Source organism: Trichomonas vaginalis, chromosome III, assembly GCF_026262505.1.
Source record: "Trichomonas vaginalis G3 chromosome III, whole genome shotgun sequence".
In the NCBI taxonomy this organism is placed as follows: Eukaryota; Parabasalia; order Trichomonadida; family Trichomonadidae; genus Trichomonas; species Trichomonas vaginalis.
This window is the reverse complement of record NC_067205.1, coordinates 1,648,384-1,671,339: the sequence shown is the minus strand read 5'-3', so window position 1 is coordinate 1,671,339 and position 22,956 is coordinate 1,648,384. Positions and strand designations below refer to the sequence as shown.

Sequence of the window (22,956 nt, the reverse complement as noted above, 5' to 3'; positions counted from 1 at the left end):
CTCACAACAGAGATGGATGGTATGTTATAAACTTGGTGGAAAGTATGAATGTTCTACGTTAAACCTCAATAATATTGGAACATTACTACATCAGCTCTTGAAGGAGAATTTTATATCAGAGATAGAAGCAAATGCTGCAGGTATTGTTGAAATGCACTATGACTTCTTCTTGACAAACATAAAGAATCTTACCGAAATAAAGATGTATGATTTAACAGAATATGAAGGCTTAACGATGTCAGATGTAAAGAAAGGCAAACCAAAAAAGAGACCATATAGAGATGAAAGCACACTGACAAATGACCAGAAAGCCATTTTGGAAGCTCTTAAGCAAACAGGAAACCCAGCACTTATAGAAAGCTTTTGGAAAGATAATGGTGAAAAGAAGTTTTATAAGAAGAGAAGCGGTCAGTTCTGGAAGTATCTTTGCACGTTATCTATAAATCTTGAACGCTACCAAATCTTCAATGAACTGAACAAAAGAACTGCAGCACTTATGACAGAAGACAATTGTTTCGTTTATGCTTGCATTCAGGCTGGAGTAGATGAAGAAACTATTGACCACATGAGAGAAGTCATTCGTGTTAAAGACTTTCCCCAAAGTAAAGTACAAGAAATTTCCGATTCAACAGGTATAGCATTTAATGTTACCATTGGTTATTTCAATGACTCAAGACATAATGAAATAAAGAGATATATACCAAAAGAATGCGAAACTGTTAGAACTATTGACTTACTTCTTGTTGAAGACCACTACATGCTAAATGAAAGATTACCAATGACAACATATTTCATTCGAAACTATAAAGAAATTCTCAAAGCTTGTGGTGGAATGAACATTGAGAAACAGATGAAGATTTATACAAAGAGAGAAGATAAATATGTAGTTCGTTATGATAGAACAACACCGCTATGGGATGTTATGAAAACATTGTGGGAGTGCAAATATTTCGAACCTATTTCTTATGGAGAACTTTTCACATATACGACTGACTTATATAAACAGAACCTTGCACCATTTAAAGATTTGACATATGCTCCAAAGTATTGTGTACAACTGAAGAAGAAAGCAGAGTCAAAAGAAGTAAATAAAGCTAAATGTAAATTCATTCCTGAGCACGTTTTCTTTGCTGACTTTGAGTGTAGCACAGACGGCTTTCATAAAGCGTTTAACATATGTTATGACAGTGAAGATGGTTCAGTGAGTCAAAGCATTTGGGGTCAAAACTGTGCAACAGAATTTTTGGAACGACTTCCTGACAAGAGTTTAATATATTTCCATAACCTCAGCTATGACATAAACTTTATCTTAAGACACATGACAGAAGTGAAAGGAACTTCCATCATTAAAGGTTCACGAACAATGCAAATAACTGGCTTATATAAAGGACGGGCAATTATTATAAAAGACTCTTACAGTGTTATAAATAAGAAACTTAAACTATTTCCTGCTATGTTTAACTTACAAACAGGACCGAAAGAAGTATTTCCATACAACTACTACAGCAGTACTTTGTTAGCAAATGACAACAGAACTGGTGTCATTTCTGAAGCATGTAAGTTTGTCAAGGATGCAGATACATTCATGAAAAATAGATTCCATCAAAGGTTGCAGAATAGATGAGAACCACTTCGACTTAGAAAAATATAGCACGTTTTACTGCAAACAAGATGTAAGAATTTTAAGAGAAGGTTTTGTAAAGTTCCGCAATGACTTATTGAAAGAGTTTGATTTAAACGTTTATGACTACGTTAGTATTTGTTCTATTGCTAACAAATTATTTGAGAACAGAGTATACTTCCCGAATGGAAATCTTTATGACCTCTCAAATAAACCAAGAGAATTTATTTCGAGATGCATTCAAGGTGGAAGATGTATGTTGTCAGATAACATGAAACAAAAGAGCAAAAAGAAACTCATTGCTGACTTCGACGCTGTTTCATTATATCCATCAGCAATTGCAAGACTTTATACTTTAGAAGGAATTCCAAAAGTATTGAAGGATGAGATGTTAAGCACAGAGTATCTCATGAGACATTTATTCGATGACGACCAAAAGGAACCCATTGGTGAAAAGTTTATGTCAGGCTTCTTTGTTCTCATTAAGATAACAGAGATTGGTATACTCAGACACTTTCCTTTAATAGTTTGCGACCCTGAACTAAATCCAGAACTTAACGTTCCCAGAAGTTCAAACACTTGCTGTCTCATGTATGTTGACCATATAACATTACAGGACCTTATAAAATATCAAGGTGTCAAATGTGAAGTGTTGCAAGGATACTATTACGATGGAAACAGAGATATGAGAATAAGAGATGAAGTAAAGAAGTTGTTTGAGTTAAGGTTAAAGTATAAGAAAGAAGAAAACCCATTACAAGAAATTATAAAACTCATTTTGAACAGCATTTATGGCAAAACCATTCTATCTCCTATTGAGTCAAAAATAACCATAGTAGATGACAAAGATGCTATAAGATATGCCATCAGAAACTACAACCATATAGTGAAGTTCGAAGGTTTGGATGGTTCCGATAAGACTATATTCAAACTAACAAAAAGTATTTGCAGACACTTTAACTTCTGTCCACTTGGTGTTAATATCTTATCTATGTCGAAACGTACCATGAATGAAGTATTTTGCACGATTGAAGATATGGGATTGGACATACGGACAGTATGCATATTTTCAATGAAGACATCCCGCGTTTAGCTCAGGAATTTCAGAAGAGATATGGTAGAGAACTTATCGGTAAAACATTAGGTCAATTTCATAGCGACTTCGCAGAAATAACACCTGGAAAACAAAGTTTAGCATACAAGTCAATATTTTGTGGAAAGAAGACCTACATAGACTTACTCACTAACGATTTAAATGAAGTTGCATTTCACTGCAGAATGAAAGGCGTGAAGCAAGATGTTATTGCTTTAACCGCTAATGAAATGTTTCCTGAAGCTATACAATGCTATTACAATGAAGATAAAGGTTTAATGGTTCCGCAAGGAAAATTTGACAAAGACTCTGAGTTCAGTTTAATGAAACTTTACAAAGCACTTCATGACGGTCAAGAGATTGCATTTGACTTATGTAAGTCATGTCAACCTTGCTTTGAAGAGAAGTTTAACTTCTCAATAACGACTAAAACAAGCTTTATTCGTAAGTTGAAGTTCTGAGGTCATTTATTTTTGTCAGCAATGAGGTCATTCGTGATAAAAATAAGCCGCTAGCGGCAAGGGCGAAGCCCATGTGGTCATTTACAATACAGCTATTGTAGAGTTTAACAATTGTGCTTCAATGTATAAACAATCTTTCCCATCTGGAGGTAGCAAAACAGGTGCTTTATGGTCATGAGTGGAGTACATGTCTATCCAAAACTCACGATTGAAGCCAGTAAGCTTGTAATATTTAGGATTTGGCAGTGGTGAATTTCTTGTATGACCAATGAACTCATTTTCAACGCCTTTGGCTATATTAGAGTAAAGTATTGCTTGCTTTCTATCCCAAATACCTGGAAATCTAATTTCTGAAAAATCATTTTTCCTCGGAAGCATTGCATCATAATTGAATACACTTTTGAAATCATCACTTGGTTCAGAGATTTGAAATTTTATACGTAATGGATTTTCTTTCTTTTCAGCTAATTCATTGAATGGTGAGAATATTATGAATTGACAGTCATGTGTTCCATCTTCATTTTCCACGAACTCGTAATGAAAAGCTATTAATCTTTCTACAATTCCTTCTTCTTTCAGTTTTACAAGAAAATCACGTAAAGGTTTTAATTTTTCTAAATCCATGTTAAACTTCTTTTGAAAATTTTCGTAAAATGTAATTATACAGTCTTCTAACGTCGTACTATCATTGAAGTACCTGTACATGTGAATGTTTTGGGCACTTAAAGACTGTTCGTCATTTTCTATCTCGACTTGAAGTATAAATTCAACCTTTCTGAAAGCACGTGTTATATACATAGATGTTATGCCAATGTACTTCTCTTCATTTATGTTCACAATCCAGTCTGTTGGAAACTTAAACGTTACTCTGTTCCCCTTTATTTTGACGTCAGGGTTTTCACTACTGAACGCAACAGATAAAGGTATTTGTCTATACATTTAGTTCCGATAAAAATAAACCATTTACTCTTTCTTCACTTCAGCTTCTTTAGCTTTTTGTTCTTCCTTTGCTTTTGCTTCTTCTCTAGCTTTCTTCGCCAGCAAACGTGGGTTCTTCTGTCTTCCAGCAGCTAATGCAGCAAGTTGTTTTTCACTTAACTTTCTCTTTGGTTTCTCTGGCTTTTGTTCTGGTTTTTGTTCCTTCAGTTCGGATAAAATTTGCTCACGAATTTCTTTCTTCAATGCTTCAACATCTATGACCCCTTGGGTCTTGTCCGTATGACTTGTCTGAGTCATTTGACTGCAGATAAAAAACAAAATTGAAACTTTAACCAATGTAAAATGAGCTTGTCAAAATCAGAGCGAGAGTCTATTATATTAAATGACGCAAGAGGAATACAACATCCTTTCTATTACGTAAGTCAGAGTAAAGATGGTAAAATATATGTAAGAAAAAGAAAGGTTCCATTAGCGAATGCAGAGAGCGACAACATTAAGGTGCATGGCACCGATGGCGAAGCCCATATAAAACCTTCTGTTCAAACTGAGCCACCAAAAGAACAAGAAGAAAAGAAGCCAGATGTACTTTCAATAACGAACCAAGAGCTTATTGCAAAGTTCGTGAATTTCATTGAAAAGCAAACCGAGTCAAAGAACCCTGACCCACCAGTGAAAGAAGTTGAGACAAAAGAGAATGTACAGTTCATTGAAAATGTCAAGAAACAACTTCCACCACGAATACCAAGAAGAAGAGTGAGAATAATGAAGTAAATAGATATTTTTATCTGAAGTAAATACATGCAGAACGAACAGTTAAACGAATTTACTCCAGCAGAGCATATTCATCAGATTCGCTCGTATTTCGATATCATAGACAATGCAGTTCAAATTGGTGACACTAATAGAAAATATTCTGACGCAAAGATTCCATCACAACCTGGAACTGCTAAAGATAACACATGGGTAACATTCAATCTCTCACCTCCTGGTGAAAATATGTTGGACCTTTACAATACATTCATTACGTATAAAATGGAAGGTCAATTTATTGTAGATAAAGAAATTGGTTCAGGTTCCAATAAAACAAACCCACCAGAATTTTGGATTGGTTTCGATGACGCTTTCTATGCAGTTGCTGGATATCAAATCCTTGCAAATGGTCGTATCGTATATTCTCAAGACAACGCAAGAGAAGAAGCATATATAACTTCAAACTCACAAACTACCGAACAAATAAAGAAAGTAGATGTTTTTTCAAAGACTCGACATGAAGATGTATGGAGTCATTCGGGAACATGCAGAACAGGACAAATTGTTAGTGGTCCAATTACAGCAGGAAAATCATTTGATTTTAAGCTTCGTTTAAGAATTCCTGTTAGAAAGTTTTTACCATTAGAAGCTATAAGATTTATTCCTGCATTTGCTGGTAACATTCAGCTTAAAGTAAAGTTCAGTAGCGACGCATTACAATGCACATCTATATCTATAAATGATATCGTTGCTTTCAATCCAACTCTTAAAGTTGCATTTGCTTCAGATTCAAATCCACCGACAAATAAATTTGTTCCATGGAATGAACCATTCACTATGATAACGAAGGCAATAGAAGCTAGTGGAACAGTTACTATTACAACTGTAACCCAGCAACTATTTCGAACAAAGATGGATTTTAATGAATGTTTTATTCATCCAAAATCATTCTCTTTAGACCCTAACATTTATACAGAACTTGTAGAACATTATACAAACGAGGCTTTATGTTTTCCTGTTAAAGTTATGGATTGGATTCCTATGGACGGTTCATTCTCAAAGAATACAGATAGTTCAAGTGCAACATTTACAGCAGCTTATACGCCTATTAATGTTAAAAGTATTTGGCACTATTTAGAAAGAAAGACAACTATTATGTTAATTTTGAGAACCCTAAGTTTAAATATCTTCAGCTTTCCATGGGAGCTTATGGAAATATGCCTGCAGAACCTGAAAAATCATATGGACCTGTATTTTATGAAATGGTTGCGAACGCTTGCAATACAAACAATGATATGATAGGATTTAATGAAGATGTTATGAGGTCATTGGTGGATGATGGTAGTGTGGAACATAAATGGGATAGCTATGACAACACACATTTCTTATGTGGTTTTCCAACAGAAGTGGACTTTTGCTTCCAGCAAGGTCAAACATCTACTGCTCCAATAACATACAAATTGTCTGTTAAAGGACCTATTGAACTAGCAACTGAAAATGTACCAAAGCCACTTATTGGATTTATGAGGGATTGTTGCTTTGCAATACAAGTAAGACAGTCAGGCATACCAATAATAAGACTTGACGACTATAACTTAGCAACTGACGACAGTGAGGAATAAAGGATGAACGTTTATTTTTAAAGCTTATAAATGAGTTCTTCATCAAGCTCTCGTGAACCTTCACCATCTATGAAACAAACTTTACCAAACGATTATGGAGCACCTATTGAATATTTCTTACGAGCTGCACAATGGCAAAGAGCAGTATCACCAAGGTTAGGTGTTCCACCAGCTCCTGTCAAAAATAGCATTTGGTCAAGTCCTTATATAAGATATGGTCTCCCACTAGGTTTGCTAGCTACAGCAGGAGCAGTAATGATGTTGAAAAGAAATAAAGCAAATGTTGTAAATAATACTGAAGTAGCTGAAGTTAAACAAACTCCAACACCTTCGCCAAAACCAACGCCTTCACAAACAACACCTTCAATGACTCCTGAACCTATGGAATTACAAACTCCTGTTCAAAAGTCAACTCCAAAACCGACTCCAACATTTAAACCAGAACCTACACCACAAATAAATCGTAAAACTCCTGCGTTTCCTTACTGAAAAAAATAACGTTATTTTTATTTAATATTAAAATTTTTATTTTATTGAAATGACAAATAAAGTCACTGAAGCAATGAAACAAAAGTTCTTGGTAGAATACATTAAATCAGGAACTATTCCAGAAGGTTTTTACATTCATACTATGAAGAATGGTAGAGTTCAGTTTAGAAAGATAAAGCAACCATTAGATAAAGAAGGAATTTTGAGAAAGATTAAATTACATGAAGACAACATTGCTGAACTTAAGAAGAAGTTAGAAGAGTTGGAGAAAGGAAGAGAGTTATAAAGCAATGAATTCAAGTGGGTGAAAAACCGGGTGAAAAAAGAGGTGAGATTTCACCACTTCACCTTAATTTATTTTTTCACCTCTGACAACGTTTATTTTTATTTTATTTTTATGTAAATGACGGAAACTATTGAGGGTGAAAAACCGGGTGAAAAAAGAGGTGAGATTTCACCACTTCACCTTAATTTATTTTTTCACCTCTGACAACGTTTATTTTTATTTTATTTTTATGTAAATGACGAAAACTATTGAGGGTGAAAAACCGGGTGAAAAAAGAGGTGAGATTTCACCACTTCACCTTAATTTATTTTGTGCTATGTTTTCATACGCGTGAAGGTAGTGATATCGTTTATTTTTTATTTTATTTTATTAAAATTATTTTTATTTTATTTTTATGTAAATGACGAAAACTATTGAGATAACAAACTACAACGGTCATGAGTTCAAGAATTTGTTCTTCGTTCCTCGTGAAAATACATTCTATCAGATACGAGGGAGAAAGGGTAAAGTTAGTTTGAGCGTTTATGACTACAAGCATAATGGAAAGTTTATACAAGCAGTAGATACAAACGGTAAACGTGTTTCATTAGCTTTGTCAAAACTTACATACATTCATTTTGACAGTGACTTTGACTCTGACGATTGGAGCGACAGCAGCGATACTGAAGAATATGAACTATTGTGTGAAGCACAGCAATGGGAGGAGTTGCAATACTTTTGTAAGTGAGAACGTTTATTTTTACAGTAGTGAAGTCGTTTGTGAAAACGTTAGTGAGGTGAAGTGGTTGGCGGCTTTGTACATATTTAAGGTTAAGTTGGTGTTGTCGTTTGTGTTGTAAAATATACGTTAACGGTTTTGTAAAGTGTCAAATTCACATATAATGGGTAAGGAGGCGCGCAGTGCCTCCGTACACTTGATAGGTATACTAACTGTTATAGATATGGAGGTGAAAGTGAATTGGTAGATTTGGCATTCTTAATACATAGCAAATCACCAGCAGCATATGATGTTCTCTTGGAATTTTGTTTACCTTTTCCTACGCCTGTAACATTGTACAATAGGTTTCATGAAGACATAATGAATATGAAACAGTTTGTTAAACATGCTGAGCTCATTCCGCGAATGTTAGAAAGCATGAACTATCACGTAGAAAATACACCTGAATATGAATGGGCAATAGCAATAGATGCAGTTGCACTCTCTACCTGGTCCTCTAAAGACCAAAAAGGTCCTGTTGATGAAAATGGAGAAGAAATCAAATACTTATTCATATTTCTTGGTATGCCCCTAAATTTTGATGCGCCAAATGTTATATTACATGTTATAGAACATGCCAATGGGTTTGCAAGTGGAATTATCCACGAAATTGATGCAGCAATCGAAGAAATACGAAAGCACTTAAGAGTTAGAGTCATCATTACTGATGGAGATCCCGGATATGATAAGCATCAAGATGAATTTATTAATGAAATTTTGCAAGGTAATGATCCCGAAGAAATATTTAAAAGAGCTACTGCTATCTTAAAGAAAGGAGATCAAGTTGTATGGATTAATGATCTCATACATATGTCAAAACTTGAACGTACCAGATTACTCGATGCAACACTTAAGCTTTTAGTTCATCCATCTGATCTGAATACAATTGTTGATGTTAACAAGATCAGAGATGCAATCGAATTAGGTGATGCTCTTAATGATACTTCACCTCTGGGAAGGATAAAAGATAAATATCCGATCACAATATTTTCAATTAGAGCTGTAAAGGCGCTTCTAGAAAAAAACTATTATAATGAAGCATTATTCATAGCTCCACTTGCATTCTGGTATGAAAGCATACGAAATGAGGCATTTAATGCTGACACAAGATGTCAAATGATGTGGTTTGCATATCTGCTCTTGGTACATCATTGCATTCAAATGAGAGACCGTCACATTAAGACAAATCTTGGTGTTGTCAAAATAGACGGAAACATTTATCCGGTCTATTATATGGGAACTTGGGAAGTTGTAAAGCATCTTACAGCAACAATCATTTGTTTCCAATATTTTTTCAGTATTAATTCAACATTTTTCAATTTTTCTCATTTGACAACCATGACGGAAGAACATTTGAATGGTTTACTTCGCGTCATGGCTCATTTTAAGTATGATTTGTCAACAACCGAAACATCTATTGCAGAATGTAATTTAACACTCAAAATTCATAAAAAATACGATATTGACTGGAAAACCCATTCACGTGACTATCAAGCTGGTATTACATTTGAAGACATTTACACAATGCGTCAAGATTCACGTCAATATGAAATGTGCAAAGAATATGCATATGCCTTGTTATCCAAATGTGGATTTAGATATAATAGTAATTCCAGCGTTGATGTATTGCTTAGTTGGGTGAATGAAATTAATCAATTTCACTCAAAAATTTTAATGTCAACACATATATCAAATCCAATTTCAGGTTATAGTATTTTTTCACGTTTATCTGTCAAAAAAGATGTTTTTGACAACCCAACCAAAAAAAATCACGCAAGAAAGGATTAAACGATTTAGATCCTCATAATGACAAATCTGATCCTCTTGAAAATGATCCATTATATGAAGAAAGCCATATTGCTCAATTATTCCCAGAAAATGTCATTTTACCATCAAATTTTGCCAAGAAGGCAAACAAATTCAGCGATTTTGAAACATACATTCATAATACATTAAGTAGATTTCATAACGGGATCACATATGAGAATCTAGAGTTTGCTATTCTAAATGCGAAACGTCATCCAAAACACATTGTTGATCTCATAAATAAAGGCAATTTTTCACAAATCTTAAGGAGTACACTTCGCACAATGACAATTGAAAACAAAGTGAATTATAGTCATGTAACCACACTCTACTTCGCTGCATAGCTCTCAAAATAGAGCTCCTTTATTATAACTATCATAAATTTCAAATCTCAGATTGAAATATTCGTTAAATGATAGTTCTTTTGTATATTTGTATACTATTTTGTTTGTATTAAACTTGTTTGTTATTTTTAGTCACAAATTATATTTTTTAAATTTAATTAAAGTAAAAATTCCTTTAATGGTAATGTTCGAACATTGATTACAAGATAATTAAAATATATGACCTCATTATAAATGAATTTTAACTCTAGATAATTGAGAAAGCTACAAATTGTTTCTAAATCTTGAAATTATTCGATGTCAATCTAATTTTTCTTGTTATAGCCTACTTCTATGGTGTACAGGTTGTCATAATTACTATTTTAAAGTGTAAAACATGCTTATATCAATCAGGACGTTAAAATGGAAAAGTACATACCAAGCAAATGTTTGGATTTATATGCGACAGCCTTTTTAATGGATGTGACAAAGCGTTTCAATATAGATTTTGATTAAAGCATAACTGCAAATTATAATTTGACTTTATATGTACCAATAATAATGGCAATTATGAGTTTTTTTATATAAATTATATCACACCGCTTCTAGTAATTTTTAGCTTAAGCATATCATCGGCTAATTTTCAAAAAAAAAAGAATTTCAAATTTTAATCCAAATTCTTTTCTTAAAATTCACAATCAAATTACAGCTTATCTTTAATAGTCTTATTCATTCTATGCTTTTTTTTCGGCTCCATAAAAGTCATAAATTTTTCCATCATAAATTTGTTAGAAATTGGGTTACCATTGCCAAACATTTGGATAGAAAAAGCCCAATAAATTATACCCAAAGCATCCAAACATGAAGATATCATATAAGAAATATAGTTTAATTCAGTAATTCCCTAAAATCTAAAATGTTTAAGAACGTTTGTTCAATATCTTACAATCTAATTCACAGATTTAGCATATGTACTACGTATCAAATATACAATGTGATCTCTCAATAAGCTTAGAAGGTTAATTATTAAAATTAAATAAAATTCTACAATTAGCGAAAAATAATACGGCAGATAATATGCTTATAGGTAAAGAAATTCAAAGAGCATTCCTTAAATTTTTTCGAAATTTATCAAAACTCGAAGGTAAATCATCGAGTGATATGCGAAAAAAACTTTTTTATTCTATTAATGATAATAATTATATTAGCCATATTAAAACTTTTCATTTTTTAAAACTCATAGAAATACGTTTGATATTCTTCATTAAGAACATATAAAAACGAGTATAATTATCATAATCTGTTAATTTACAATATAAATGCTTTTCTGCTTGTAGTAAATATCAAATAAGAAAATAATAACATTATAAATTTTTCAAATAAGAATATATTATCTAGCATCTAAGCATGAAGATATTTAGAATTTGGATATCTAAATTCTGCTTAGATTACTTTCAAAATATAAGTCAATAATCTTTGATTTTAAAAGGTAACTAAACTCCTTTCGCCGATCCGATTTGCTCCATATTTAAAATATAGCTTGCATATGTAGAAGAAAAGCTAATTTTGAAGTACGCCCGAAATCCACCAACAGGATTTCGAGCTACTAAAAAGGTACTTTTAAATGTGATTTTTTTTATAAAAAATTAAATTTATTTTAAGATCAGACTAAAAACTAATTTTATGGAAAATCTATATCGACAAATTTATTACTTATTGGGTATATAGATTTTTTGATTATGGCGATTATGTCTGATATGCTTCCAATAAGCCAAAACACATTTCATACTGATTTCTATAAAAGGTATCTTTATTATAGAAGTGTAAGCTATATCTGTTTGTTTTTTTATTATAACAAATTCAAAATTCTCTTATAAGGACTAGATGAAATCTGTATTATTAAATCATTAGCTAAATGAAGGTTCAAATAGAAAGTAAATATCAATTTATATGATACTGAAACCAAATAGTTCTTTTAATAAAAGATAACACGCTGAAAATTATTGAGTATTTGCAAATCTCAAAAATCTATTGGTGAATTTGGCTCAACTTTTAAAATTATAACATCCATATCAAATCATAAAAGCAGACAAAAATTAAAGCCAAACCTATCGGCCAATTTTTTTTGATGTTTTGATTTTTGAGGTATACTTTTAAAAGTGGATTTAAAGCACTGATGAAAAAACATTAACTTCTGTCGTTATGATTATTGATTTAGACAATAATGATTTTAATCTTTGATTATCAAAACACTAAAGTTATCTTTTTAACATTTGCTTGGTAGCATTAACTCAAGTCTAAAGTACTATTTTATGTGGCACTCTTAGAATTTTTGTATTCATTGTACACGCTGAAATAGTACCATTAAAGTTATGGCGGACTTTCAAAAAATAGTTTGGTCACCTTTTGATTTTATTAAACGCTAATATTGGATACAGTATGGGGTTTTTTGGTGACAAATTTTATGTTGGTGAAAAAAACCGTATTCTCACAATTTTGAATGAAAGACTCCCCCTACGTTTTAATGATTAATTCTAAAATGAGATATATTTCATGTTAAAAATGAAGTAACCAGGTTAACAACTTGAATCATTACAATAACTACTTTCTTCTAAACGAGAAATTTGAAAAATAAAAAAAAGAATATGTTTTAATTGCATTGTCTCATAAATCAATAAGATGTGATTGAAATGTATCAAGATTGCAAAATTACACTGTCGTTTTCTTGATGATTTAAATTTAATTTGTGAAAAAAATAAGAATATAGAAGGTATGATTGTGAATATAACGGAAATAGAGCATATTAAGACATAACACAAATATATTGACTTTCATAAGTAATTCGTTCATAATGAAAATAGTTTGAAGCATATTTGGAATACAAATATATATTTAAATTTTGATTAAATAATTGAAATGTATAGTAGTATAACCGCTAAAATGGGCTTATTTTTGGTGTCTGCTCAAGTTCGAATGGCGATCAACTTTTTTTTGATTATTGTTATTTTTTCCTATAGAATAACGAGAATTTCACAATCGTATTACTCTCTGCTTATTAAAGTAATAAAATATACATTTTTAAAGATATTCAAGTTTTTAACAATAAATTGTCTATAATATACATCTGTACAATTATTATATAAATTTCATTATATGTGTTTAGTTCTTAGTTGATTTTTTTTGGAAATATAAAATATTATTCCGAATAAAAAGTTTGTTTAAAAGCACACAGAACATAGAGTCATTACTTCATCATTAGAACTAATAGAAAACGTGAGTAGATTGTCTTCAATATGCTTGTAGAGCTTCAATTGTTTTTGGTAACAAATTCAACATTTTTAGACAAAAGTTTTGTATTTAACTACATATTTATCTATATAGTATTTTTACAGTTTCAAAAACAAATGTTTGATAGAATTCAAAAAATTCGATATTTGAACTTAAATTTCTATAATTAATTTTCAAATATATAAGCATTAGATTCTATGTATACTCTATTTTTACCAAATACATACTCCAAAAGATAATTTTTCCCTGCGAATATATAAATTCAAAGGTTTTTTTACGTATTTGTGTTGAAAAACATTTTGATTTTCACTGCAAAAGATATAATCTTTCATTATTCATAACTTGTAAATTTTATGAAAATATTAAAAATTACATGGGCTAAAATGATATGATTAATTAAATAAAAGTAATACGTTTATATAGATAAACAAACAAAATAAAGCAATTTCTAATGGATAATGCAATCAGAAACGCATTGAAAGTATTCGATTGATTAGTTTTTTTGAAATATAACATTAAATACTGCAAATCCTTCTTGATCAGCCGTATTCAAAAGATCTTCTATTTTTGCAAATGTGAAATGATTGCTTGAATCATTAATATAAAGGTATCTGTTTTGATCTCTTCGATTTGCGACTATTGCAATTGAAAAAATGTCGGGTTCTTGTTTTCTGAAAATAATTGCAAATGGCAAATATTTTTTCGAAGATAAGTATTTAATTCTATTAATCATCTCTAGATTAAACTCATCGATCCATCGTACAATAAGATACTTCGATTTTATTGTTGGCATCTTCAAAAATTCGTCAGAACCTTGTAGAATTAACTGAGCTTCAATTTGAAGGGAAACATCTTTGTCTTGAGGATCAAAGCATGTAAATTCAGTTAGAAGTGATTTCAACGCGTTATTCTTAATTGAATTATTTTTCGCTGCGTTGTATAATATAAAATATAAAAATTCGGATGGATATTTGCAACTTGATGGAAAATATTTCAAAAATTCAATTGTGCTTACATTGATAGGAACTCTATTTGACACTTTTAGCAGATTGGCAAATTCTTTGAAGAATTTGTCAAAAGCATATAGCGATTTCTTTTCAAAGCAATTGGATAAATAAGGACAATATCTGCATAAATATATAATTGTATTCAATGCAGATGTTTGCTCAGAATAGATATAACATGGATGAAAAGTTCCATTGCTTTGACTTTCAGAATGTATATTACTATTAGGTACTGTAACAGGCGGTTGTGATGATGTGTTTGCATTTGATTGTGTACTCATTGAAATTTGTTCAGATTCATTTTGAATCTGGGAAGAAATTAATTCAAAGTAACGAGATACATTATAATTAAATACAACCATTTTATCATCACATTGAGAAAAATCATCGAAATCTAATTTATCAATAAATGCTTGGTCAGTTAAAAGAGTAGAAGTAATTCTAATTCTGTTAGGAAAATTAATTCTCATCTCCGTTTCAAAGTCAATATCGTTCTTTGTGATTCCATCTCTAGTCATTAACTGTTTTAAATTAAATGGGCACATTCCTGTTACGCTAAAAGCGATGTGTAGAAATTTCTGATTGAACGACTGTTTATAAGCATCAATTGCTGCCATATAAATCACTTGTTCTGCAAATTCTTCTCTTTTATTCAAATCTTTGGGAGCAAAATTTTTTGAGTAATCTTTATATAATTGTCGAACTCGGCACTTGAAGCTGTTTGCAAGAACAACGTCAAATGGCTGCATGACGTGCGTACAGTGCAGGGGGAAAGTAATAACATGTATGTTATTGTCCTTTAATAATTGTAGAGCAATTTTATTTCTCCTTGATATATGCGAATCAAGGAGAATATAATGAGATTCACGTTCATTTGGAGCTCCAAATGTTTCATTAATATAGTACGCGAAATGCTTACTCCATTCATAGAATAATTTTTTGTCATGTATCCTGATGTGTTTTGAGCTAGGAGATCATGTCCCCTAACCACATCTTCAATATAATCCGGAATTGAATCGCCGTTCTGAGTTTGTCGAATAAACATTGGCATAAAAGACTTTCCTGCAGCATTGCATGTGCAAACAACGGAAACATGCGATTTAAGAACTGTTTCTTTATTAGCTTCTAACTCTTCCAGCTGCTGCTTATGATCTCCTCTTGATATTACATGTAAGTCATTTTCGATAGTTTTGGCCAAATGAGTTTCGTCCATATTCCATAAAGTTTGTGGATCGATCCCCTGTAATATATTACAAAATTGTAACATCCATCGCACAAGCGTTAATCTTGTACAATAATGTTTTCGATTTTCTTCAATAGATTGTGCAGTACTCAACTTAAAATTATATTTTGGCAATACTGCCTGGATAAACTTTGATATTGAATCATCTGATTGGCGATCTGCTAATAGATCATTGATTCCTCCTTGACTTTTTCTTCTTTTTTTAGCAATTGGAGGAATAGGAAAAGCTGCATAAATTTATTTCGCTCAATTACTAATTGACGTGCGTGCTTTGTTGCATCTGCAAGAGTCAATCCTTCATCATTTTCAACAGAATCCTCGATGAATTTCATAAGAATTACTTCATCAACTTCTGAAAATGTTGCGTCATTTGTGTTTTCGTTACCAAATTCAAATCTATCACCATTGAGAGAAGCTCTCACGCATCTTCTTACCTTATTATCGTTTGCAGGGGTGATTCCATTGTAAAAAAATTCATTAATGAAATCAGCAATTGTCTGACATGCAACTCCAGAAAAGAAAAGACCAGTTGCAAAAACTTGCTCATCTGTTGCAAAATAAAACATTACAACAAAATAAGTCATGACGATTTGAAACAAACTGAAATTATGGTTGCGAATTGCAATGTTCTTATTGTATAATATATTTCTGAAATGATATAAGTTATTGATCGTTTGAAATATTTTATATTTCTTATAATTATCTCTAAAATTGACCTTATTAAGCCACCAGATATCAGAATAATCATTTGTAGATGTATATTCAACCATTTTTAATTCAACAAGTTTTAAAAAGTTCTCAGGAACTGAAAATTCTTTTGGAATATAATTTAATTGTTCAAAGTTTTGGAGTTTATATATTAGTTCTAAAAATTTTTGATTATTCTGTATTACGGATGCGTTCTCTTCATTAGATTTTGGATCAATTAAATTATTATCATTTTGATTTTCAGTTGAACTGGCATTTTGATTTTCACTTTGAATATTTTCGTTAGAACTAGTATTTTGGTATTCATTATGATTACTTTCACTAATAGTATTATTTTCATTTATACTCTGAATATTCTGGGTCAAACTTTGATCGGGGTTGTCTTCATGATTTTCTTCTGTTGCAATAGCGACTGGTTGCTTAAATTTGTACTGTATAGGTAAAACAGAATTTGATGCTGTTTTCACGAAATATGTACGGGAATTGAATTCTCGTAGGCATTCTGATGAAAGAGTAAGATGCTCACTTGTTATATCTTCAATAGAATACTCCACGCTAGCATAATCTTCATAATGATTACGAATATCTTCACGATTTGTATGCCCTCCTGTTTCAGTTTTTTGAGTAAAATGTTGTTCAGCTAGGAAGTTTTTAAATTCTGTAAGTGCTTCTGTTTTTTTGGTTTCTTGTTCGATTTTATATTCAGCTAAATTTTTTCTTGGGATTCGTGGGTGCGAAATATCGCTAAAATTTGGTTCAATCAATTGCATATTTATCTGCCGGAAGAAAGAAGTATCTATTTGGAAAAGTTGAGCCTGCTGCTCCATTAATTTATTTCCAAAGAAAGGACAGAAAATTGAAAGAAAGGACATAAATTTGATAAAGACGGAAGTTTGAATAAAGGACAGAATATTTGAATATAAATATTTAGATCTATGTACATTACTATTTAGATATCACAATAATAATTAAAAAACATAAAATTGGGATTAAAATTGTTAAATTCTATCAAACATTTGTTTTTGAAACTGTAAAAATACTATATACAAAACTTTTGTCTAAAAATGTTGAATTTGTTACCAAAAACAATTGAAGCTCTACAAGCATATTGAAGACAATCTACTCACGTTTTCTATTAGTTCTAATGATGAAGTAATGACTCTATGTTCTGTGTGCTTTTAAACAAACTTTTTATTCGGAATAATATTTTATATTTCCAAAAAAATCAACTAAGAACTAAACACATATAATGAAATTTATATAATAATTGTACAGATGTATATTATAGACAATTTATTGTTAAAAACTTGAATATCTTTAAAAATGTATATTTTATTACCTTTTTATTAAGAGTATCATAAAAACCAAAAATAACCTGACTATTGTTTAGGTTTTATAATTTGAAACAGATAATAAATTTCAAATTTTTCGATTTCGATATTAACTTGTGAAGAATCTTCGCATAAAACAGTTTGAAACAAAGCCAGTCGATCCCAATACTCCATGAACTGCTCTGTATTTAAAATTTCTTCGAAATCATCGTATAATTTTTCTTTTGCTTCTTTTATTTGATCAAATATTCCAATATATTTAAAATGGAAATATATTAAAGCTATGTTTTGTTTTGACTCGAATGTCAAATCATCATACTCATTATATTTTTCTTTCCAATATGAAATTTCTGAATTCATATCATAAATACCTCTTTTAGTCAAGATTGAATAAATAATGCATTTCATAACGAAATATTCCATGTATGTATTGTCAGATATGTTACAATTTTCATAATATAGATCACGAAAGTTTAATAACCAATCTTTGAGTACATCTAACTGCAACAAATCTCTGAAACATACTTGGAAGAAATAAATAATAATTTTCCCTAGTAAGTAGTTCTTCGTAAGAAAAATATTGAAAAAAGATGATCAATTAAATGCGAAAATTCATCAAACAATGTTAAACTTTTGAAAATTTCAAAGTTATTGTAAATAACACGATAAAATGCCATGAGAAATTGATTGTTTGTAAATAAAATGCAATTATCTGTTAAAAATAGTGGAATAAGATCTCTTTCAAGATAAAAATCATGTAACTGAATACAAAATATAAGATATTCGGCTTATTTATCGATATCTGTGTTTTCTTTTAATTCACAATAAAAAGTGTTTTGAATTTCTGGATCAAGTTGCATGAATATATCATAGGCTTTATCATATAAGCCCTCTTGTAGACTTTGGACTATTTCTTGACGACAATTTGATAAATCTAGTTGAATTTCACGATTATCACGGTAATCTATCAAACTTATCTCGCAATGTTCTGTTTCATCAGGATATGTTTGTGGTCCATTTACTTCTTTGTAATCATTGAGACCGTCCATTGGTTAAAAAAAATAAAAAAAATAAACATTGCTGAATCAAACTTAGGTCTCCCAAAAAATACTTTAATATTAGCGGTTATACCATAACTCAATTTTATGTTAAGTTCTTAATATAGCTATTTAATCTGTTCCTACCCAAAACGGTTTTTGTCACCAAAATCTTTTTTACACGAAATCCCTATGAACTATTGGATAGTATATTTTCACAATTTAATTGTAGTTAGATAAATGATAATTCATGTAACTCATTGATTTCGATCAAAAGTTATATTCACCTTGTTAAAAAAATTAAAAAAACTGGGTGCTTACTGATTTGAACATATTGCCTTTGAACCCCACGACGAGAAAGGGACAGACTAGCCCATTGTCACTTTTTAATTTAGCAAATGAACGCTTATGGAGTGGAGTTTTTGGGTAAATCTGATTTGCTTATAAATGAAATAAAATCAAAAGAAACCATATTGGCATTATATTATGCAAAAATAAATGATCTTACTTAGTACTTTTAAAGTTAATTTCAGAAAAAAATTGACACAATGGTATCCGGCACATACAAGTGGTGTACAACCAAAATATAAGTTGGTTTAAACATATATTGCTATATCTCATGATCTTACTTAGTACTTTTAAAGTTAATTTCAGAAAAAATTTGACACAATGGTATCCGGCACATACAAGTGGTGTACAACCAAAATATAAGTTGGTTTAAACATATATTGCTATATCTCATGATCTTACTTAGTACTTTTAAAGTTAATTTCAGAAAAAATTTGACACAATGGTATCGGCACATACAAGTGGTGTACAACCAAAATATAAGTTGGTTTAAACATATATTGCTATATCTCATGATCTTACTTAGTACTTTTAAAGTTAATTTCAGAAAAAATTTGACACAATGGTATCCGGCACATACAAGTGGTGTACAACCAAAATATAAGTTGGTTTAAACATATATTGCTATATCTCATGATCTTACTTAGTACTTTTAAAGTTAATTTCAGAAAAAATTTGACACAATGGTATCCGGCACATACAAGTGGTGTACAACCAAAATATAAGTTGGTTTAAAACATATATTGCTATATCTCATGATCTTACTTAGTACTTTTAAAGTTAATTTCAGAAAAAATTTGACACAATGGTATCCGGCACATACAAGTGGTGTACAACCAAAATATAAGTTGGTTTAAACATATATTGCTATATCTCATGATCTTACTTAGTACTTTTAAAGTTAATTTCAGAAAAAATTTGACACAATGGTATCCGGCACATACAAGTGGTGTACAACCAAATCTTCGACTCGATGAACTTGTCATCGAGTTATATTCCAGTGTTGTTCCTTCATTCCTGATTAAGTTGCAAATTAAAGGTCTGGATTCAGAGAGAAGTGTTAAAGTTATCAAAAAAGTCACAAGAGATTTCGAAGAAATGACACAATTTAAAAAAGTCGAATGCATCAGTATGCTTGAAGCTGTTCAGAAAGGTCTGAAAAATGATACACTTGATCCCAACATTGTTTACTCAACATTAAAAATATTATTGCAAAGAAAACATTTGATTTAATAAACATTTCATTTATTATAATTAATTTTTTATTACAGTATAGTAAAAAATGCTATAAATAAATTATTATATTTTATTAAAATGTGACTTTTAATAGTAAGTGAATAAAATAAATCAGGAATTGGGAAAGAAATAAGGTTAATTAAAAATAATGAAAATTACAAGTTTAAGGTTAATGAAAAAGTGACAATGGGCGAGTTTGTCCCCCACTCCCCCACGACATAACCAGTAGGCTAAACGTACAGTGATTTTTTTTATAAATTCTAGTATAAAATACTTCCCGCAGGGCATTTGTTTAATTATTTTACATTCTGATGACATAATTTTTAATATCATAGATAATGAAAGCGAAAAATATATAAAAATCGACAAACATGTTATAATGAATTGAGAGCTTTACGTGTCAAAAAACACATTTCATACTGATTTCTATAAAAGGTATCTTTATTATAGAAGTGTATGCTATATCTGTTTGTTTTTTTATTATAACAAATTCAAAATTCTCTTATAAGGACTAGATGAAATCTGTATTATTAAATCATTAGCTAAATGAAGGTTCAAATAGAAAGTAAATATCAATTTATATGATACTGAAACCAAATAGTTCTTTTAATAAAAGATAACACGCTGAAAATTATTGAGTATTTGCAAATCTCAAAAATCTATTGGTGAATTTGGCTCAACTTTTAAAATTATAACATCCATATCAAATCATAAAAGCAGACAAAAATTAAAGCCAAACCTATCGGCCAATTTTTTTTGATGTTTTGATTTTTGAGGTATACTTTTAAAAGTGGATTTAAAGCACTGATGAAAAAACATTAACTTCTGTCGTTATGATTATTGATTTAGACAATAATGATTTTAATCTTTGATTATCAAAACACTAAAGTTATCTTTTTAACATTTGCTTGGTAGCATTAACTCAAGTCTAAAGTACTATTTTATGTGGCACTCTTAGAATTTTTGTATTCATTGTACACGCTGAAATAGTACCATTAAAGTTATGGCGGACTTTCAAAAAATAGTTTGGTCACCTTTAAAATTGATGAGAAATTTATTCATAAAATCAAAAATGCCTTTATATTAATAGGTATTATTGTGCCGGTTCTATTATTTGAAAAATAATCATCATGCTTGCTTAATTTTTCAAGTCGAAAATGAGATTTTTTCATAATTTTGATCTCGTGATCGTAATAATCTCTCAAAATTTCAAAGAATGCATATAATTTTTTGAGTTGATGGCATAGATAAAGATTTTATTCCCGATTTTTACAGTTTTTGCTGTTTTACCTCCCATAAACTAATTATTTATTTGAGCAATAACCCCAAGCATATGTTTACCTATTAGAATTTAGCAATCATCGTTGATAAACAAAATAAAGAATAATATTGCTAAAATAAAATGATTATCATGAAATTCTTGCCATATTGCATAATTCCTAATGGAAGTCTATATTTTATTGCATATAAATTCAAATAGAATTCAATTGATTATATTTTCTTTCATAAATAAATTAATTGTAAAATAGGCTGCAACACTATCAATAATAGAATTTGTATATATAAATAAATTTGTAAGAAAAATTGATTTCAATAGCGTTTCAATTCAGAAAAGTAAATTCCCATAATTTTTCCTTTTATTGTAATTAATGGTAATAATGCAGTAATTTTCATTTTAAACATTTTTCTATACAAATATAAATATAAATTCTTTCTTAAAATGCTACTCCTTCTCCTTCAGTACTCTTGGTGGTTGCAAAATCAAGGAGTTAACGGTGGACTAAAAGGAGAAGACATAAATTGGACTGATAGTTACAGCACAATTCAAGGAAAAAACACAACAATTGTGGTTATGTCCGATGGAGCCAGATTAACACATTCATCATATAGTAATCGAACAGATCAAAGCGAATTTTATGATATATTTGAAGGATTGCCATATCAAGAAAATTCAGATTGCACAAACAATAATATTGGAACGGCATCATTACAATTAGCCGCAGGAAATGTTGTTAATGATACAAATCCTATTACGCAAGGTATTGCTAAAAAAGCTACGGTATTTTCATATTTATTCCAAACAAATGGCTCTCTTGAAGAATCTTTTCTAAACGTAGGTTGTAAAGGAAGTAACAAATGGGATGTTGCTATAGTTCAGTATCTAATGACTAACTGTGTCGATAGATTTTGTCGTTACATTCAACCGGATGTATTTTCAAGGCATGTTTTAGATGAATGCCTATATAACCCTCCTGCTGATAATTGGGCTCATCCAATTGTTGTCCCAGCGGGAACAAATCATGCATCTGATCCCCTCTTTTCGCCACCAGCAAGCTGGCCGATGATTTTCACTATCGCAGGAGTCAGTCACAGGGGTCAACCTTTATGGCGCGGCGCTGAAGGTGTAGGAGTATTCATGTGCTGTCCAGTAGCAGACGATGCAGCAATACCTGCGGCTGGTTCATGTAGTGATACTGAATACATTTCAAATTTTTCTTCAACAAATGCAAGTGCTGCAATATTTGCAGGTGGTTTATCAGTGCTGTTATCTGAGGTTCCGACATTAAAACTTGCAGATCTCTTCTTCATTACTGCAATGACTGCAGATAAGAAC

The 22,956-nt window shown here is 30.7% G+C and overlaps 11 protein-coding genes and 1 pseudogene across 12 annotated transcripts, besides 3 other annotated features; 7 read left to right on the top strand and 5 right to left on the bottom strand.

The window, feature by feature from the left end:
* Positions 1 to 8,193: part of a mobile genetic element that runs on past the window's edge.
* TVAGG3_0621840 (organellar and viral DNA polymerase type B) lies at positions 497 to 1,376 on the top strand (the record flags this gene model as incomplete). The annotated part of the gene is made up of 1 exon (XM_051240385.1): positions 497 to 1,376. A coding segment is annotated over one exon (880 nt), but the record flags the coding sequence as incomplete, so codon positions are not given.
* TVAGG3_0621830 (organellar and viral DNA polymerase type B) lies at positions 2,900 to 3,175 on the top strand (the record flags this gene model as incomplete). The annotated part of the gene is made up of 1 exon (XM_001305157.1): positions 2,900 to 3,175. One exon carries the CDS (start codon positions 2,900 to 2,902, stop codon positions 3,173 to 3,175), a length of 276 nt encoding a protein of 91 aa, XP_001305158.1.
* Positions 3,257 to 4,114, bottom strand: TVAGG3_0621820 (uncharacterized protein; the record flags this gene model as incomplete). Its single annotated transcript, XM_001289356.2, has 1 exon — positions 3,257 to 4,114. One exon carries the CDS (start codon positions 4,112 to 4,114, stop codon positions 3,257 to 3,259), a length of 858 nt encoding a protein of 285 aa, XP_001289357.2.
* TVAGG3_0621810 (uncharacterized protein) lies at positions 4,139 to 4,411 on the bottom strand (the record flags this gene model as incomplete). Its single annotated transcript, XM_001289355.2, has 1 exon — positions 4,139 to 4,411. The coding sequence occupies one exon, from the start codon at positions 4,409 to 4,411 to the stop codon at positions 4,139 to 4,141; it is 273 nt and encodes a 90-aa protein (XP_001289356.2).
* Positions 4,457 to 4,885, top strand: TVAGG3_0621800 (uncharacterized protein; the record flags this gene model as incomplete). Its single annotated transcript, XM_001293504.2, has 1 exon — positions 4,457 to 4,885. The coding sequence occupies one exon, from the start codon at positions 4,457 to 4,459 to the stop codon at positions 4,883 to 4,885; it is 429 nt and encodes a 142-aa protein (XP_001293505.2).
* On the top strand, positions 4,913 to 6,486 carry TVAGG3_0621790 (annotated as a pseudogene). The gene has a single exon. A coding segment is annotated over exon 1 (1,574 nt).
* TVAGG3_0621780 (uncharacterized protein) lies at positions 6,517 to 6,975 on the top strand (the record flags this gene model as incomplete). The annotated part of the gene is made up of 1 exon (XM_051240384.1): positions 6,517 to 6,975. The coding sequence occupies one exon, from the start codon at positions 6,517 to 6,519 to the stop codon at positions 6,973 to 6,975; it is 459 nt and encodes a 152-aa protein (XP_051086971.1).
* A 10-nt stretch (positions 8,194 to 8,203) lies between the features above and the next one.
* TVAGG3_0621760 (uncharacterized protein) lies at positions 8,204 to 10,307 on the top strand (the record flags this gene model as incomplete). Its single annotated transcript, XM_001287207.2, has 1 exon — positions 8,385 to 8,943. A coding segment is annotated over one exon (559 nt), but the record flags the coding sequence as incomplete, so codon positions are not given.
* Positions 10,308 to 11,632: 1,325 nt separating this feature from the next.
* Positions 11,633 to 12,554: a mobile genetic element.
* Positions 12,555 to 13,928: 1,374 nt separating this feature from the next.
* On the bottom strand, positions 13,929 to 14,957 carry TVAGG3_0621740 (DDE endonuclease family; the record flags this gene model as incomplete). Its single annotated transcript, XM_001305163.2, has 1 exon — positions 13,929 to 14,957. The coding sequence occupies one exon, from the start codon at positions 14,955 to 14,957 to the stop codon at positions 13,929 to 13,931; it is 1,029 nt and encodes a 342-aa protein (XP_001305164.2).
* An 886-nt stretch (positions 14,958 to 15,843) lies between these two features.
* TVAGG3_0621730 (uncharacterized protein) lies at positions 15,844 to 16,248 on the bottom strand (the record flags this gene model as incomplete). Its single annotated transcript, XM_051240383.1, has 1 exon — positions 15,844 to 16,248. The coding sequence occupies one exon, from the start codon at positions 16,246 to 16,248 to the stop codon at positions 15,844 to 15,846; it is 405 nt and encodes a 134-aa protein (XP_051086970.1).
* Positions 16,249 to 17,729: 1,481 nt separating this feature from the next.
* TVAGG3_0621720 (uncharacterized protein) lies at positions 17,730 to 18,792 on the bottom strand (the record flags this gene model as incomplete). The annotated part of the gene is made up of 1 exon (XM_001305165.1): positions 18,510 to 18,770. One exon carries the CDS (start codon positions 18,768 to 18,770, stop codon positions 18,510 to 18,512), a length of 261 nt encoding a protein of 86 aa, XP_001305166.1.
* A 320-nt stretch (positions 18,793 to 19,112) lies between these two features.
* Positions 19,113 to 20,551: a mobile genetic element.
* TVAGG3_0621710 (MULE transposase domain-containing protein) lies at positions 19,983 to 20,339 on the top strand (the record flags this gene model as incomplete). Its single annotated transcript, XM_051240382.1, has 1 exon — positions 19,983 to 20,339. The coding sequence occupies one exon, from the start codon at positions 19,983 to 19,985 to the stop codon at positions 20,337 to 20,339; it is 357 nt and encodes a 118-aa protein (XP_051086969.1).
* Positions 20,552 to 22,956: the final 2,405 nt, after the last annotated feature.